Genomic DNA, 18,193 nt, shown 5'->3' on the forward strand with positions numbered 1-18,193 from the left:
GACAATAATATCAACCCATAATACCATTCCTCAGGACAAGCCCTTTTATTGCCCATCTTGCTCGAATCCTGTGTGTCAAGGAGACCTAAACTTGCCTTCTTCTTCCGATCCGTATGGACAGCCCGAGACCGACATCTGAGGCAAGTACCTCTTTCCCTCACCAGGCACGCACCTACCCTGAGCAGATGAACAACCATCACCAAAATATGGATGGTAGTTGCCATGAGTATTTACCTAGGTATGGAGAGAAGGAAGGAACTGCCACTGGGCGGCCCATGTTAAAAGCTCTTCCATCCTCCGCCATGATCCATCTTCCTTTCTTCCTCCATCCAACACACTCAACATGGTTGTCATCTCAAACATCTTTGGCCACTGGCCACCATCCATCTTTTCAGAAACCCTTTGCGCTCTGGGGGAGCCATCGCTGGGGACTCAGAAGTCAATGAGGATCTTCTTAGTTCCTCCGGGAGGCAAACCTCCCGATCAATGATGGTCATCATCGTCTCTAGTTGCCTATGGTTTACAGCTAAGCTGTTTAGTGCCTGTCCTGTTCCTAAAACAAAACAAGGGCAAGACCAAATCGTGCGACTGGCGTGAGACTGGCCTTGCACCGTCAAGTGCTGAAATGCCAGCTCTCTGTCAATGTTCCCAACTCCAATGTAGCCTTATTGTATGATGTGTTTCCAAATGGAGAGCGGGCCGGCACCTTTTTATCATCGTAAAAAAAAAAAATTTGTGTAGCAAGGTTTGTTGAGGTGAAATGTCGATAACGGATGGATGCATCTGAAAAGCTTGTCAGGTGCTGATAATTGTGTTGAAGGCAATGAGCATCATGGCTGAGTACATCAATGATTATGGTTCTGTTCCTGGGGGGTAGGTGTTAGTGAATACCTACCTAGATAAGTACCTGGGTACTTACCCCACGCAAGCTCCCGTCTTATCGATATGATAAGATAAACATTTTACTTTGCCCCCATCGCAGCCGCGATAATTTATGAGTCGCCGCCGAAGATCTGTCGGGATATGTAAACACTCTTTCGCCAGACATCGGCATGCTCATTCAGTTCATACGAAAAGCCATGGCCGCAGAAGTCAAGCGAGTGCCCATCCCCCCTCGGGGCGTGGATTACCGTGGCAAGGTTGTCCTTGCGCCAATGGTTCGCTCTGGCGAACTACCCTCAAGATTGCTCGCCCTCAAGTATGGCGCGGACCTTGTCTGGGGTAAGCAACCCCGGCCTCACAATGTAATCTTTATTCTGACGTCGTGTCTCGTGTATAGGTCCTGAGACTGTCGACTACTCCATGATTGGGACATCTCGACGCTTCAACGAGGACTCCAAGACTATTGAATGGTTCCGGCTCTCTTCTCAGGGCCAAAAGGAGCCTCCTGCCGATGCTAAAGAAAGCATCATATACAGAATGCTTCCCGAGATCGAGAAGGACAAGCTTATCTTCCAGATTGGCACCGCAGACCCCGATCGCGCCGTGCAGGCGGCCAGATTGGTCGCCGCAGATGTTGCCGGCATCGACGTCAATGCCGGCTGCCCAAAGCCATTCAGCACCAGCGGAGGCATGGGCGCAGCCCTCCTCAAGACCCCCGACAAGCTGTGTGCTATCCTCGAGGCCCTCGTCAAGAACATCACCCCAGAGTTCGAGATCGGGATTAGCGTCAAGATCAGAATCCTCGACACCGCCGCCGAGACTGAGGCGCTCGTGCGAAGGCTCTGTGCCACCGGCATCACGGGGCTGACTGTGCATTGCCGAACCACACCAATGCGGCCCAGAGAGCGAGCGATCCGAGGGCAGCTCCGTATGGTCGCGGAGGTCTGTCATGAGTACGGCGTTGCGTGCCTCATGAATGGTGATGTTGAGAACCGAGACGAGGGCCTCAAGCTCGCCGAGGAGTTTGGCGCTGATGGCGCAATGATTGCAACCGCCGCCGAGAAGAACCCCAGCTGCTTCCGGAGCCAGGCGGATGGTGGGATGGCCCCCTGGGAGGAGGTTGTTGATCACTACGTCAAGGCGGCAATTGATGTCGACAACCGGTTCGGCAACTCCAAGTTCCTCCTTGCTCAGATGGTCCCCGGAAAGTCAAAGTTCTACCAGCCCGTCAACCAGTGCAAGAACTATAAGAGCACATGCGAGGCCCTGGGACTTGACAAGTATATGGACGATGCCATTCATATCGACGCCAAACGTGGCCTCGACCAGCCTCTCAAGGGAAAAGCTGCCAAAAAGGCTGCCGCCAGGGCTAATGCAAGTGCTTTAGCAGCTGGTGGACAGTCTGGCAGGTCAAGACAAGAGATGACACAGAAGCGCAAGAAGGCCTTGTCCGAGCGAAAGCCTGCCACTCTGACTGAAGCTCCAGAGGTAGCCCAAGTCGCCTCGGCTGAGGTAGCATAAACTATCCTCTAGCAAAAAGAACCCAACACATGGAAAGGAGGTCAGGGGCGTCTGGTTCAACTATGGCAGCTCATATTCGCATTTGTGGAGTTAAGGATCACGATTTAGGGGGTTAGAGGCTCAGCGTTTGAGCGAGGTACCTATTCAGTATGGTTTATATATCGCTCCAAAGACAATAGACGTCTATCAGTCACGACGGGACGGCGGCCTGGCAGAGGCCCTTTTTTAAGATAAATACAACACACCCCAATCATCGACTCTCAGCAAGAGGCTCGTTGATACAAATGAAGATTGTTCGGGAACTCTATGTGGTGGTACATCTCATCTCGCTTTTTAATGGCTTCCATGGATAAATTCTTATTTGCCCTTCTGGACCCAGCCCTCGACAGCCTCCCTCGCGTCTGTCACCTTCTCGTCGACATATCGCACACCCACCTCGCTGTGGGTCTTGGCGAAGCTGACGCCATTCAGGATGCTCTCACGCAGCCGGATATGGGACTGGGCAACGACGGGGAACCTCTGCTCGTACTTCCAGGTGAGGTCCGAGATGTTGCGCATGGTGACGGGGAGCACTGTCCAGCCGGCGCCGATGCCCAGGGCCAGAGGGAGCGAGGCGCGGAGGACGATGCTCCGGTTGCGGGTGATGATGCTGCCGGCCATGGCGGCGACAAGGACGTAGATGGCGCCGGGCATGAGCTGCTCGCCGCTCTCGCGGGAGGGGGCCAGAGAGGCGATGGTGCTGGTGAAGGACTGCTCGAGGTTGAAGGCCGAGTCCATGGTCTCGTTGACCTTGTTCTCGGCGGCCACAGCGTACTCGTACAAGGCCAGACGCGCCTTTCCAATATGGACAGCCAGACGGTCCGTTGGGGTCGGCGACCTGGCCTTGGGCTCCTCCTCATCGACAGGCTCGGCGGGCTGGGCGGCAGCGGGTGGTGGTGTCACAGGTGCGGGATTTGGCTTGGGGATCTCGAAGTCGTCGTAGATGGGCTTTCGCTGCAATGGTGTCAGAAGGGGACGCTCCATGGGCTATCCAAGCCACGCATCGGCACGACAAGAAAGGCAACGGACCTTGAGGCTGCTGGGACCTTCGGCGAAAACAGTGGCCGGAGCGAGCGCCATGCCGCCGAGGGCCAGCGTCGCCAGCGGCGCGAGGGAGCGCTGTGCGAGTCAATTAGCATCAAGAAGCTCGGTCCAAGCTTGGATTCGGTCACCAACCCGTGAGAACACCACTCGTGAAGCCATTGTGCGCTCAATTGACGAGTGGATGGGAAGACGTCACGCGGGATCGAGGCAGACGACGGTTGCTAGACACAATCATCACCAACGGAAAATCCAGGGCGGAGAATCCCATCCGGTTCCGTTCGGCCACTGAGAGTGGGGCATCTACGGGAAGGTGAAGTTGAGACCGGGGAATGGATGACTAAGGCTGCCCGAGTCCAGTACGTACTGAGGCAGATGGAAGTGCCGCGCCAAACATGGAAAGAAGGCAGGGGCCGAAGCCGGAAAACCCGACCTCCAGGGCCAGCTGCAAGCCCCAATTACTTGCTTGGCTTTACAGATTTGCCCCAGGTTTTTGAATTCTTTACCCATTTTATTCTCAGCTGGCCTCTTCTTTCTCCTTTGCCGACTTTCCGTTCTTGCCATTCATTCTCATCGTCTTGGTCGATATTGCCCCATGCCCGCGACTCTATAAACGAAGCGAAGCGAAGCGACAATGCTGAATTCGAGGGGCAGCCGCCTCTGGATCTGCACTCGATGCGTTCGATATGCGACCAAACCTCAGCGACGAGGGATTGTTTCCGCCGTGGCCCAGGCCTTTTCACCGAGCGCTCCGGTCGATCATGCAGCGAGCTCTGCTCACGATGATGCTGTTCTGCGCAGTTTGTTCGACGCACCCACCAGCAGATCTTTCCCCAAATTCAGCCTCAAGAAGAGCCAGGGACTCTTCAAGAACAGATATCTCACCAGCCCGGATGGCTTCCTTCGATTCGCCAAGGCAAACCTTGAACGGGCGACCAAGATTGTTCACAGGGTCCTCAATGCGTCCTCAGTGCAAGAATACCAGGCCGTTGTCCGCGACCTGGACAGGCTTAGCGATCTGCTCTGTCGAGTCCTGGACCTCTCAGACTTTGTTCGGATGACGCATCCGGACCCCCGATTTCAAGATGCGGCCGCCAATGCGTGGGCGCTGGTTTACCAGTACATGAACCAGCTCAACACCATGACTGGCTTGAGCGACCAACTCAGCCAGGCTTTGGCCATGCCTGAAGTTACAGAGGTGTGGTCGGAGGAGGAAAAGACTGTGGCGGAGCAACTCAAGCTGGACTTTATGAAGTCAGCAGTCAATCTACCCAAGGCTTCACGGGACAGATTCGTCGATCTATCATCACGTATCAGTGAAATTGGTTCGGCTTTTGTGCAAGGAATGCAACCGGAGAGGAAGCAGATAACTCTACCTGCTCACAAGTTCTACGGCCTTTATCCTGGTCTGGCGGCGACTCTAAAGGTTCGCTCCGAGATCACACTCCCTACTCTTGGATCAGAAGCGGCAGCTGCACTTCAGAGTGTCTACGATGAGGATACTCGAAAAGAGATCTACCTCGCTCAGCGAACCGCATCTCGTGAAACGATCCAGTATCTTGAGGCCATGCTGAGGCTGAGGGGCGAGCTTGCAGAGCTGGCAGGATTTGAAAGTTATGGTCACATGGCTTTGAAGGACCGCATGATGGCAAAATCGCCCGCCTCAGTGATGCAGTTCCTCTTGGCCTTGAGGGACCATAACACCCCTATCATCCAAGATGAGTTGAGGGAGTTGGTATTGAAGAAGCGCGATAGGCTCAACATCCCAGACTCTAAGCTCCAGGCCTGGGATAGGGACTTTTATATGGAAAAGATCCGAGCGGATATGAGATCTCGAAAGCGTCAAGAAGACCAACTGAGCTCATACTTCTCGGTGGGAACAGTGATACAGGGTCTTTCCAGACTGTTTGACCGTCTCTACGGCATTCGCCTGGTCCCGCGGGAAAGCCTCCCCGGAGAGACGTGGCACCCAGACGTCAAGCGACTTGATGTCATTGACGACAAGGGCGACCAGGTGGCTGTCCTGTATTGCGATCTATTCTACCGCCCGCAAAAGTCACCAAACCCAGCCCACTTTACTGTTAGATGCTCTCGCGAGATTCTCCCTAGCGAAGTCGCCGAGATTGCAGCTGAGCAGGACAGTGATGCGCCGACCTTTGAGTCGGCTGAGATGGCTGCCAACGACGGCATGGAGATCTCAACCAAGGATGGAGTGCTGAAGCAGCTCCCGACCATCGCCCTCGTCTGCGACTTTCCCAAGAGTGACAACTCCAAGGAGCCGGCCTTCTTGTCCTTCCACTCTGTCGAGACCCTCTTCCACGAGATGGGCCATGCCATCCACTCCATCCTCGCCCGGACAAGTTTCCAGAACGTGTCGGGCACCCGGTGTGCTACCGACTTTGCCGAGCTGCCATCGACCCTCATGGAGCACTTTGCCGCCGACCCAACCGTCCTCTCCCTATTTGCCCGCCACTGGAGGTCGGACCAGCCGCTGCCCTACGAGCTCGTAGCTGAACGAGCCCGTCTCACCAAGCGTTTCGAGGGTATCGATACCGAACACCAGATCATCCTCGCCATGGTTGACCAGGCCTACCACGCCCCCGACGTTGCAAACCTAGGCTTTGATTCCACAGCCGTCTTCCATGACATTAAGGGCCGCTTCGCCCATGGGCCCCAAGACCCTCCCAACACCTGTTGGCAGGGCTTCTTTGGTCATCTGCACAGCTACGGAAGCACCTACTATAGCTATCTCTTCGATCGTGTCCTAGCTGAGCGTGTCTGGCGTGTCGTGTTTAAGGCCGGCGAAAATGGTGCTGCTATCAGCCGTGAGAACGGAGAGCGGCTCAAGGAGAACCTGCTGAAGTGGGGAGGTGGCCGAGATCCCTGGACATGCTTGGCTGAGACGCTCCAGGACGAGAGACTTGCTCCTGGAGACGAAAAGTCAATGGCCCTGGTTGGAAGCTGGGGAATTAAGGATGACCATCACCCATAGATGTTGATGCACATATAAACACTCATATATAGACCTACATGTTGTTACGAAGAGAACATGTAGAAATGACAGATACAATGCGTCTTTGTTACCCAAGATGGTGACGTTTTCAGTTTGTTCATTAAGGACTATCATAGGCGTTCTCCGCCAACGCTGTGGTTCCAAAGGTCCAAAAACGCTCAGTCAGTCCAAGCACCTTGTACGCCAAACCATGACACCTAGAAGCAGGATAGGATGTGGGAACAAGTCAAAACTAATAAAAATCAGAGGATGCATACGATTGCGTTCAAAGAGGTTCAGAGAACTGTGCAGATGCACGCTATAGTGACAAGCAGAGAGATGGAAGGATTGTGAGTAGTAGGACAGGGTGGTGTAGAGGTGAGTGAATAAATAGGCAAGGTAGGTCGAGAACGAAGCCGTCTTCGCACAAGATAAGATTCATGAATCATCTGTCCTCTAATATCGAACAAGAGGGTATCGTCTCAAAAGGGAGCATGGCTGGCTGCAAAGAGAATCGGATATATGCTGAATGAAAAGGTCTGCTGGTTTAACGTAAATGTATGTGTCGTCAAATGACGCGCCGTGTATGTTGCGAGGCACTCTGGCCGCCTCGGCCCATCGTGAGCTGGGATAATGACAGCGTCCTCGCTGCTTTTGTCTGTGCTTGGTCCGCCTTGTCCAAGTCTTCTCCAAACGCCCCGAAGCTGTGTCCCTCCTCACGAGGAGTTTCGAACGACTCCGAGTACTCGCTCTCGTCTCCATGACCAGTCCCGATGCCCGAGTCCTCAGGGTCAACATGGCGCCCTTGTGAATGCGTGTTGATCATCAAGGAGCTGAGGCCCTCTCCTTCGTCATCATGGTCAAATGCTGATCTATCGCCGAAAGACTTTGCCGTCGGAGGGGGATCGAATCGCGTCTCCCGGATCACCATTGAATTGGACAAGATACTGAGCTGGTTGCCAAGCCTCTTCACCTGTGCCTCCAAGGCTTCTCGGGCGGAACGCTCTGTGTGGATCAGGGCCAGGAGGTTAGTGTAATGGTCTGTTGTGAATGACCCAGGCGCATCCTTCAAGAGACTGGGAAGGCTAGTCGCCCCACGGATGGTCGCTGTTGATGTAGGTCGGTTCGTGATGCCCTCGCCCAGACCGGACGCATGCGGGCCAAGAAACGTAGTCTCCTCGTGGCTCGATGCCTGTGAAGCTGTCTCGGATCGGTATCGACTGGAGCTCCTGGAGCCCATCGCGACACCTATATTGATCGGGTCTAGTGGTTGATCCTCCCTTGAACGGCTTCTATGGCCTCTAACTGGGATAGGAGGTGCTGGTCGGTCTGGGTGCTCCGTCTGCGATTGCCAGTTGGGGGCCGTGTCACACATTCGGTCGAGAACCTGCTCCAACCGATGGACCCTAGATTCGAGATTGTTGATCCGTGTCTCCAAGTTCGCAGCATGTGTGATTTTCATGCCTGCCACCTCATTCATCCCGACAAAGGGCTCGAAGTGGAACGGTTCCGCGGTCGCCTTCGCCGGAAGTTCTTCCTCAACAGTATGTGTTGTCTCAGCCACAACTGCCGTCGTATCTTCGACCTCTGGGTGATCGGAGGACACAGGTGACATGAATGCCGGGTCGTAACTTTCTCTCCAGTATCTGATCTCGTCACTCCGCCGGCGAGTGTTGCCGTGGTCTTCCTCTGCCTCTGGCAACCCTGATAAACTTCGCGATCTTCGCCGCACTCCAGTAAAGTCACTGGTAATTGCGCGCCCAATTTCATCGGGGTCGTCTTCATGCTGTTCTTGCCGGCTCTCTCGGCCGTGGCTGCTTGCAGGTCGTGGTGAAAGCCCTGCCAGGTGGCTCTCACGTACCCTCAATGCGCTCGCTCGTGCCTGGTTAAGACCAAAGTCGGCGCTGAGGGAGTTGCGCGCGCTCTCAATGGCTCGGACATCTTCTGGGCGGACAGAGTGAGATCTCAACGCTCGGTCAAACTCAGTGATGGGTAGAGATGCAGATCGCTTCGACTCGGCGCCTGGGAAGGGCCGACTCCGGCTCCTGGGATCCGGTCTCTCTCTGGATCTTAAACTTGGCACTACGTCTTCTGGCCGAGGACCCTCTCCTGTTGAGCGGCGGAAGCGTTCTGGGCGTGGCGGTGCCGGTGCTGAGCCGGTCTCTGAATCGGTATTGTTGGGGCTATCGCCGCCATTTGCCTTCTTCTTGCGGTTAAAGAGCTTTCCTAGGGCACCTCGAAGGGTCGACTGTTTGCGCTGGGGGCGATCTAGCCTGTCTCTTATATGGACAGCATCTGCGCTGACGAAGGAGTGTCTGGCGTTGTTAGAGGGTTCCGCCTTTTGCAGCCTTGCCGGTGCGCCAGGCGCTCGGGGGAAAGTTGGTGACCTCGGTTCGTGAAAGGCCTGGGGACCATTCCGGCGAGGCTCCGGAAAGGTGGGAGATCTGAATTGGCGGTCCTTGCTTGTTTGGATAGAGTCGGCTTGCGATTCTTGGAACTCGGCTCGTACGGGCGTTGCGATACTGGTGCCAGGGTTGCGAATAGGGAACTCATCGTCTAGCGGAGTTGGAATAGGAACAGGACCTGATATCCTCCCACGGATGGAGTGCTGACCGGTGCGAGGCCGAGCACTCCCGCCAGCGCTGGGGGTCGATTTCCACGGCTTCTTCATCGAGAGAAGCGCGGCTGAATCCAGCGAGATACCGATGGGGAGAAAAGGTTGCGACGCGACAAAAGAAGAACGAGAAACGACAGAAGAGAAGTGGAAAAAGAAAGGTGAAGCGGATCAGAAGGCGAAATAAGATGGCATGCCCTGGCAAATATCCATGAAGAAGTGGTCAACAAGGAATCCCAAAGCCCTCTATACGTGCGCTCATCTACACTGGGCAGCCAGGCCTATCATTTCGTAGTCGGCAATGCAATGTGCGTAGGTACCGTATGCAATGCTAAGCTCGAGCGTCGCCTCAAGGGCACGGCAAGACACGACGTGAAACAAGGAAAAGGAGTGTGGGGAGGTAGGGAACGGGCGGGTTTATGGCATTGCGATCGATACAACTCGCCCTTGTCCAGGAAGGGCGAGAAGAAATCCAGACAGACGGAGGGACAGGACGAGGAGGCTTGAAACAAATACGTACGGTGTTGGAGCGGTCCGAGTGGGCGGCTGGCACCTATTAATGTCCGGTCAGCAGGATAGACATGAGACGCACGCCTGGCGAACCCGCTCTTGAGCCTTGCGGGACCAGACCACTTGCGGGCTCTTGGAGCGCGAGGAGAGGTTCAATGCCACGTTGGATGACCAGGAGGGACGAAAGGGGGGCTGCGACAAGGCATGTCGAAGGTGACCAGGGGCCAGGCGGGGGGAATGGCATTCGCATTGGTAGTCAGTCTGGCAAAAGCAGGCCATGTTACCTTGCAGGACCGTCAGTCGCAGCGGTGAACAAGATCAAGACGGGATTGCCATTCCAAAGACCCAATGCCAGCCTCCGGCGTGCATTTTTAGAGAGGTCCAGAGGCAGGTCGCGTGGGGCCGTGGATGTGGATGGGGATGGAGCGCATCTCCATCACCAGAAGCTGGTGGACAGAGCTTGCCATGTGTCGAGCCCGAGAGCCAGCAGCGCCGTTGACCTGAGCAGAACCAAGACAGGGATCGCTCAGAATGCGGCTGGCGTCGCCCTCTTCCGCGGGCCCATGGCGTGTCGTCTTGTCGACAGAACAGGCAAAGCAGCGGCCCTGGACGTTTCCGTTCAAGCCAAGTCCAACGAGGGCCAGGGTCAGGCTTCGAGATCGCAGCGCACGAGCCCTGGCGTCTTTGTGTCCCTTGGGTCTCTTGAGTCGTTGGGTCACTTCGTCTCGACTACGGACGGGCATCTGACAGGGGGGGAATGGCCTCAACGGGCCGGGATCCATCTTCCCTCGTGGCTCGCAGCCGAGTGCAGGGCATTCTGGGGGACGCTTGAGGCAGGGCTCCCTTGTACGATTGCCAGCTAAACGCTACCCAGTTCTCCTTCCAGAGAAGCTCCATTGGTTTCTGTACGCCCAGCAGCGGCAAACGAGTTGTGCTTGTTGCATATGAGCCTGTTGTGCAATGTCCTAAAGAAAGGCCAATTATCGCGTCCCTGGGTTCACGTACTAGGTATGCAAGAGGCACGGCCGCCTCCAAATACGGTGCCGTCTTAGTTTCGATCGACTGTCATGCCAATATTGTATTGAATGTCTAGGCCGTCGTTTCGCTCGTCATCTCCAAGATTAGCCAGCACATTCATTTCGGGTGAGAATTGAAGACGGAAGAAAGGTGACGATCATTCTCCTTTGTCAAGATGGACGGGAAAATGAGGTGCCTGCTGTATACGGGCTGCGCTTGCCAGGTTCGTGCTTGAGGCAGGTGCTTCGGAGTTGGGGTTACCCGATCTCGGGACGCCCTGAGTTGCTGCCTCAGGTCGGCCAAGGGAAGGGACCTGTCCTCTACCAATCTCGATCTTCATCTTCAAAGCCTTCATCTCTTCTCGCTAACATGGAAGACGGCGAGATCTCAAGTGCTCGACAGCGGATGTATCAGAGCTACTCCGTACAGACAAAGCAACCATACACGACTGACGATCTGCCGCCCCGGTCTGGAGCACCGCTGAGGCTCCTCCGCCAGCTAGTCCTAGTGCCGCGGTCTGAGCTCGACTTACTTGCATCGCGTTAGTGCCACCGTAAAAAGCAAGCATAACTCCTAACTGGAAAGCCACCCTCCAACTCGACGCCCAGATATCCCAGCTTGATGCTCTGATTTGGCAGTCGTTAACACATGAGGCATCGCCACAGGTCTGGTTTCCAACTGTTCAGGCTGATTACAGGTCGACCCCTGTGACCAACTGTGCAGGGAAAAAACCGTCACATACTGGCATGGAGACCACCACCTCAATCCATGCATGTCTGGGCCAGCAAGTGAGAGCCCTCCAATGCCTGCTTGCATTATCAACTAAATTAGCATCGCAGCCTTATGGCGGCTGAAGAGCATATCGTGAGTTGTCACCGTTTTAGCCAGAATTGGATGCCAACACAACCTCTCAAGCTGACTGACAACTCGCATCAGAGATATCCGCGCTATATGACAGCTGCTAATCAATGACAACTCTGCGTCAGGGATCTCGCGTCACCGTCCCTGCGAATCAGCTTGACAGTTGAGTATCCGACAATCTCTGCTCCACCTTGGTCTGCCATGCAGCATCAAGGAGCATTCCTGCTCCAGAGATCCGCTGATCTACCGTTTCCTCCGCAGCACGACACCGGAGGACTGCGCGTTGATACCTTGACAGCCCGGAGCTGAATGGCTTGTCAAAAACTAGCGATGCGTCTCGACAGCGTCGCATGCCGTTGGGCAAGGGGTCCCTGAAACTGACACGACGGCGCTCTTGTATCCTGCGAAGCTAGTGGCATGGCGGGACCGCACCTTGCTCGAGAGACATGATGGATGGGCGATTCTTGGTGAGCAACTTTGTTCCCATCGCGTTTGCACTGGAATGTCCGTCTTCCACCAACCAAGGTTGCTCGATTTCCCTTGGACAAGACAGGAATCCTGTTGTGCTTAATAGAACGCCGGGTTTCACATTAGCTGCCACCTTGCACCGCGTCCCCTTTTCTAGTTGACCAATTTTGATAGTTCTTCCGTCACGGCTCGGCCAAAGGGTTCTTCTCGCTCCGGCGTTGCTCAAGAACCCTTCAAGATACTCCATCGGTGCTCCGCAGTGAGAAAAACGGAGCAGGGATCTCGTCCCCCACGGTCCGGTCCCACAGTGAGTGACCTGAAACAATGCAGGGATGCTGGTGGCAGCGTCGCGACCGCGTTTCTTGAGAAGCTACCCGTACCCCGAAAGCCTTCGTAGCCATCAAGAATACGACACGAACAGGCGGAGGATAGGCTGCCCCAGACAAGGGACCTTTCCCAATTCTTCTAGAACGGCGGCCTCAACACTATCTTTGGAATCAGAGCCATTTTTGAAACGGCGAGCTAGGCATAGTTTCAGGAGAAGCTAAGGTCAGCCGTTCTGCTTGTCTCCTCAACAGCTTCGCTACCCAGAACAGCGGACTGGAATTGACGGCCGACAGTCAGGTTATCGGCCGAATGATTTCCAGAACAGAAGCTGTTGATACCCTCTTCAGTCTCCTACGATGCGACGTAAAGGCTGACAGGCTCCTGCTTCCCGGGGATCTCGGCGAGCTTGGACCTCGAAGGACGTTCAAGCTTGATGTGTCACGGTGGACGCGTCTGGGTACCGCAGATCGGCGTTGTCTTCGAGAAACTGCATCCATTTCTTCAAGAAGTTGCTTCCTCTGTGGCACAGGTAATACACATTAGCGGTGCTCCGTCTCAGGTGGACAGCTGGAACAATCTGCGCAGTGGTTGTCAAACCGGAGCTACAGCTTTGAGGCCCAGCATGCAAAAGTGGCTATCGCTTACCTCTGAACGGTTTCCGAGTCTCCGATAACTGTCAACGAGCGCTTGGGACGTGTCATTGCGACTAGACGCTCCTGCATTAGTGACGGCCCCATCATGTCCGACCTAGCGTATTGAAAATGGCCGGAATTGGGTCTTTCAAACTCACCATTGAGACGGCGCTTCTCACCAAGGAAGCCGACCTCGCCTTCAGAGTTACTCCGGACGAGGCTCACAATGACTGCCTCTTTCTCGCGGCCCTGAAACCCGTCCACACTGCCTAGCTCTATGCCGGGGAACTTGTCCTTGAGCGAAGCTAGTACGGCGAGCTTGGGGTTGATATGTATCAGCCTACGTCTCACAAAGACATGATGTGTCCAAGACAATCAACTTACCTGGGCATTGTAGGGGGTCACGACGGCAATATCTTCCGGACGGACTCCGGCCTCGACGAGCTGCTCCACGTGCTGTCGCACGAGGGCTGCCTCCATCTCGTTGCTCTTGCTCTCGCCGTGTAAGCTTGCTCTACCCTTTTTGGGGTTATCCTTGTCATCCTCCTCGTTCTTCTCTGGAAAGTCTCCGCCTTGTGTGTCGATGAATATGAGGGGCTCATTGGTGTTTTCATTATCCTCGACGTCGTAATCCAAGTCTTTGAGGAGGCGGTGTTTCACGGCATCCGCCGCGATCAGCTTGGACTCGTATAGTTCGTCGGAGGGGAAGCGCATGATGCCCTCATGCATTCGGTACTGCGTAGTTAACATGCGCTTGATGGAAGGCCCATGCAAGGCCAGCAACCTGTCGAACAGAGTGGTTTCGAGGGTGGCACCCTTGGGGATTTTGACACCATCTTTGATTGCCGGCTTGACCTTTGTGTTGGACGACTTGATGGTGGGAGGGAGCTGTAGATGGTCACCAGCACAGACAACCTTCTTTGCCGAAAGCAAGGGAACCCAGCACTGGGCCTCGAGGGCCTGACTAGCCTCGTCTATAATGACGACGTCAAACTCTTGGTTGCGTAGCTGGAAACCACCTGCGCCATGTAGCGTTGCGAGAACAACCTTACTTCCGTCGATGAGGCTACTAACACAACGGCGTTCTCTCTCACGATACTCTTTACGTAGCTCCTTCAGGTCGGCGTAGATAGCCTTGCGCTCCCTACCACTCTTGGTCTTTTTGATGGAGGCTTGCTTCGCATCCATCTCGGACCGAACATCCTTCACTATGGCTCCAGCCTCGGATGTCTGAGTGAGCACGTCCAGAGAGTGGTTTAGAACAGAGGGCAAAAGACGGGCAGGGTGACCAAGTCGAAGGATTGGGACTTTGTGAGGCGAGAGTCGCTCAACAATGTTATCGACAGATATGTTGGAAGGGCCGCAGACAAGGATTCTCTGGCCGAGTTTGATCATTTGGAGGATCAACTCAATTAGAGTATGAGTTTTGCCGGTCTAAAGATGTCAGCGAGGTAATATGTATCAGCAAGTCTGGCCAACTCACCCCAGGAGGGCCATGGATCAAGGCTACCTCGCGGGAAGCCAGGGCAAATCGAATCGCATCCTTTTGTGAATCGTTGAGGGTGGGATCAAACCAGTCGATTTGGCCAACGTTTTCATCTTGGGTCAGATCCTGGGCGACTGGTGATGGGCTTGACAAGCCAAAGAGAACCCTGATGAAGCTCGAGTATTCCGACTCGGTCATCTTTTGCAGCTTCTCCATGGTTTGATTCATCCTAGGCAGTATTAATATGATATGAGAGATGGAACCAGTGGAGAGAAGAGGAGCTTAACCATACCGCTTATACGTCACCTCGTCTGCCAGCTTGACGGCCCAGACTCTTCCTGAGAAGGCAACTTCATCCTTTCCCTCGTCCAGCGCAACACCTATCCATCCACGACTCACTTTTGTCACGACGCCTCTCGCACCCTTCTTCTCGAGCTCCTTGATCTCACGCTTTTTGGCACTCCCTGCGGGCTGCTCAGCAACAAGGACAATGTCTCCGGTGCGCAGACCATGTTCGGGAAGCTCGCCCTCGGCACCAGCGCGGGCGGTGGCAGCATCAGGCGAGAGCTCGAAAACAGTCCTGCCACCGAAACCGGTACGCTGGGCCGAGACGACGAGGTTAGTCAAGGCCAGACCGGCGCGTTGGAGGCCCGTGGGGCTGTGGTTGGAGATGAGGGTGCTCGTCTCGCTGATCTCGGTCTGAAGCTCCTGATCCAGGAGGGCGAGCTGGGTTGACGCAAAGGTGGGGACGTCGAGGGGCTCTGTCCCGGGTGCCATGATGTACGAGTCTCTAAAAGGAATGGACAGGGCAAAAAGGCTGGAGTGTCAAAAGTGTTCGAGGGTGTGTATGAGTGAAAGGTGGGATTTCATGTGTGTGGGTGTGATGAGGGGAGCTCCAGAGAAGGACCCCACCATAGCCCGAGCTCTGACGTCTGCCTGCCTTGTTGGGAAGGATTTGAGATCAACATCATGAGAACTAAGCACGATAGAAGACATGATTTTCAACATGTGTTCAATATTTGCAATGCCGTCAATATACATTATTCAACTTGACCATTCTGGTTCTCGTACAGGCCTAAAACAGCGCCGATGTGCATAACCATTCCGCTGGTATCAAGTCATGATGCAGTTCAATCCAGTTCAGTTCCCATACCTATATTGCAATCACGCTGCGCAAAAACCTTGGGCGCAATATCAAGCAAAAACTCCAAGCATCAACGCTCCCATCCTCATACCAAGATAGTTCCCAGGGATCATTACAAAAATCAACACCCATGGCAAACCCGAAGATCAAAAACACCGAGACTCTATAATTCCCGTTCGGACGGATGTATAGCAATCACGACCACGAGTGAGGCCACCATGATGGCAAAGGCAACAAAGGCGACAATGGTGATGGTGCCGCGGCTGGCCGGGAACTTGCCCTGCATGACCCAATGCTGGGACTGAAAGTAACGCCTGTAGCCGAGGAAGAGGGTGAGGATGCTAATGCCGAGGAACGTTGTGCCTAAGGGCTTGCCCATCTGGCGCAGCGTGTCCATATTCTTTGCGGCGTCGATGCCACCGCCGCCGCCGTCGAGGGAAGTGTTGAGTCGGAAGAGTTGTGTTACTGCTATGCCAATTGAAGCGAAGCTGAGGGATGTTCGGAGCCAGGCGAGGAACGTTCGTTCTAAGAGGTCATTGTTAGAGACTTGATGTGCTGAGATTCAAGAGGTGGGTTTACCAATGGCGAGGTGATCTCGAGCAACACTACCCTTGTTCTCGAGCTCAATGGATTGGAACTTTTCGGCTTGGACCTGCCACCATGACGGGTCCTTGTCCTCGGGTTCGGACTGCCGTGAGTATGTCATGCCGGGGGCAGCAGGAGGGTGAGCATCGGAGCTCTGATGCTGCGAGGCCGGCCTTGACCGACGTGTGCTGCGGGTTGACGTCTTGCGCACACGGGCTCCCGAGGTGACAGCGGCATTGTTTGTGGTTGTGGTTGTGGTTGTGACGGAGTTGTAGTTGAGCGGCGGGGTGTGGGCGATGAAGCCGGTGGCCTCGTCGGCACTGCTATCCTCTATGATGGGGTTCACCGCCGAGTTGGTCCGGGGCGGGAAGATGGGGCTTCCGGGAGCCCGGGGGGACTTTGGGGAGGCGATGCCGGAGGCCATTGTTTCGGCGCGCTCACGGGCGTTCTGTTCAAGAGGCAGAGGTCCTGGTCAGCGCTCACTTTTCCAACGTTTGGCTAATGGATTAAGCTTGATCGAGGATCGTAGGGTCGAAAGGAAAAAGAAGGAAGAAAAAGAAGGATAAGGTAGGTCAAGCACGCGAGCTTTGGCCGATCTATCGGGAGCTATGTCTAGCAGGGAAAGATGGCCGGGGGGTGAGGGGGGTTCACATGCGCCACAGCGCAATGAGATGGAAGACGCAAGAAGAGGAGAAGAAGTTGTCACGCTCTAGTATTCATGCGGGCATGGATAGAGGATGTATTGAGGGTTTTGAGGTACACCCTTTTTTTTGGGTTGTTATCTCTGCGCAAGACAAACAAAAGATGCAACCACCAACCAAACATGAAAGAGATGGGAACCCTACCTCGAGTATCTCGTTTATGCGCGCACTCGACGATTGGCGTCTGCCGCTGCTCAGCTGGAAATTGACAGAGGCATTACCATTGGCATTGGAAGACGTCCTTCCCGAGACACTTTGTCCCGTGGACTCGCGCGTCAGGGCGGGGACCACAGGGTCCGGCGCTGCGGGATAAGGAGCGGCATCCTCAGCCATCGATGCTATCTTTTAAACGGATGCAGGGTCGTGTTTAGCGGGTGGTGAAAGTCGCCAAGGTCACAGGTGGCGCTGAATGGCGGGCAACGGGGCAGTTGGAACTGACGGGCGTTGAGGGCAAGATACAGAGATGGAAAGAAAAAATGTTGACAAGTTCGAGATTCAAAAGTTGGAGGTGCTCCCATCGTGACGCCAGCGCGGGCTCCATTCTAGTCATGGGTCCCGTCTCAGTGGAGCCCGAGCCGCCTGTGGTGCCATGAACCTGCCTCTTGTGCTTGTGACGAGGGGTCGCGCTACAGGCGCTGAGAGGATCAATAAAGGGCCCATCCATTCAATTGAACGCCTGGGGAGGCGGGACGATTCTTAGATGCGGCACTGCCGAGTCCGATCTCTGGGGGTAGGGACTGAAAATGGCACGAGATTGGGCCATGAGCACGTCAGCGAGCTAGCACCAAAATGACGACTCGGCGACCTAGGCACTATCATAGTCAATATCTTTCTGAATGCCTTCACTTTTCAACTTGAAAGTATTTGAAAATCCCATGAATGCTACACATACCTCATCTCACCTCCGTGCCCCCGGATGACAGACCCTTCATGATTCAACCCCTTCGTCATCTGACCTCACCACACCACCACTCATTGGACCCTTTCAACTCCCGTGATGCACACCAACGCAAGGCACCCTGCCACTCCCACAGGCTGAGCAGTGATAATCGGGCTGCGGCATGCAGCGACCAGGACCCTTACGCGTGAAAGAAGTCCAGGCAGAATCTGACATCTTCCCTCTGACTTCTTGGCGGGGTTCTAGCTTCATGCTCTTGTATTTGTAAATCGCCGATGGCCCGTATCCAACTAAAAAGCCCTCCCGTGTCTCGTCCGTATTTCCTCGCCTTAATAATCTCCGGCTCCGTGCGACATTCGGAGTTAAACAATAAATCACGGCGTTTCCTCCATCTCAAGCTTTCCCGTGCGATTCCCGCTTTTTTTTTACTGCTTTCCCTTTTAGGAAAACAATCCAAAGCCTCGGTAACTCGGCG

At 54.7% G+C, this 18,193-nt stretch overlaps 6 protein-coding genes across 6 annotated transcripts; 2 read left to right on the plus strand and 4 right to left on the minus strand.

Moving 5' to 3' along the window:
• Positions 1–1,052: 1,052 nt before the first annotated feature.
• Positions 1,053–2,403, plus strand: NCS57_00600300 (TRNA-dihydrouridine(47) synthase [NAD(P)(+)]; the record flags this gene model as incomplete). Its single annotated transcript, XM_053055904.1, has 2 exons — positions 1,053–1,221; positions 1,280–2,403. 2 exons carry the CDS (start codon positions 1,053–1,055, stop codon positions 2,401–2,403), a joined length of 1,293 nt encoding a protein of 430 aa, XP_052914859.1.
• A 357-nt stretch (positions 2,404–2,760) lies between these two features.
• On the minus strand, positions 2,761–3,645 carry NCS57_00600400 (MICOS complex subunit; the record flags this gene model as incomplete). Its single annotated transcript, XM_053055905.1, has 3 exons — positions 2,761–3,396; positions 3,472–3,561; positions 3,619–3,645. 3 exons carry the CDS (start codon positions 3,643–3,645, stop codon positions 2,761–2,763), a joined length of 753 nt encoding a protein of 250 aa, XP_052914860.1.
• A 472-nt stretch (positions 3,646–4,117) lies between these two features.
• NCS57_00600500 (Mitochondrial intermediate peptidase) lies at positions 4,118–6,475 on the plus strand (the record flags this gene model as incomplete). The annotated part of the gene is made up of 1 exon (XM_053055906.1): positions 4,118–6,475. One exon carries the CDS (start codon positions 4,118–4,120, stop codon positions 6,473–6,475), a length of 2,358 nt encoding a protein of 785 aa, XP_052914861.1.
• Positions 6,476–7,043: 568 nt separating this feature from the next.
• Positions 7,044–9,146, minus strand: NCS57_00600600 (uncharacterized protein; the record flags this gene model as incomplete). Its single annotated transcript, XM_053055907.1, has 1 exon — positions 7,044–9,146. One exon carries the CDS (start codon positions 9,144–9,146, stop codon positions 7,044–7,046), a length of 2,103 nt encoding a protein of 700 aa, XP_052914862.1.
• Positions 9,147–12,696: 3,550 nt separating this feature from the next.
• NCS57_00600700 (uncharacterized protein) lies at positions 12,697–15,167 on the minus strand (the record flags this gene model as incomplete). The annotated part of the gene is made up of 6 exons (XM_053055908.1): positions 12,697–12,790; positions 12,918–12,978; positions 13,063–13,222; positions 13,289–14,338; positions 14,388–14,619; positions 14,683–15,167. 6 exons carry the CDS (start codon positions 15,165–15,167, stop codon positions 12,697–12,699), a joined length of 2,082 nt encoding a protein of 693 aa, XP_052914863.1.
• A 530-nt stretch (positions 15,168–15,697) lies between these two features.
• On the minus strand, positions 15,698–17,153 carry NCS57_00600800 (DUF202 domain-containing protein; the record flags this gene model as incomplete). Its single annotated transcript, XM_053055909.1, has 3 exons — positions 15,698–16,059; positions 16,114–16,567; positions 16,965–17,153. 3 exons carry the CDS (start codon positions 17,151–17,153, stop codon positions 15,698–15,700), a joined length of 1,005 nt encoding a protein of 334 aa, XP_052914864.1.
• Between the last annotated feature and the right edge of the window lie 1,040 nt (positions 17,154–18,193).

This window comes from Fusarium keratoplasticum, chromosome 4 (assembly GCF_025433545.1).
Source record: "Fusarium keratoplasticum isolate Fu6.1 chromosome 4, whole genome shotgun sequence".
Classification (NCBI taxonomy): domain Eukaryota; kingdom Fungi; phylum Ascomycota; class Sordariomycetes; order Hypocreales; family Nectriaceae; genus Fusarium; species Fusarium keratoplasticum.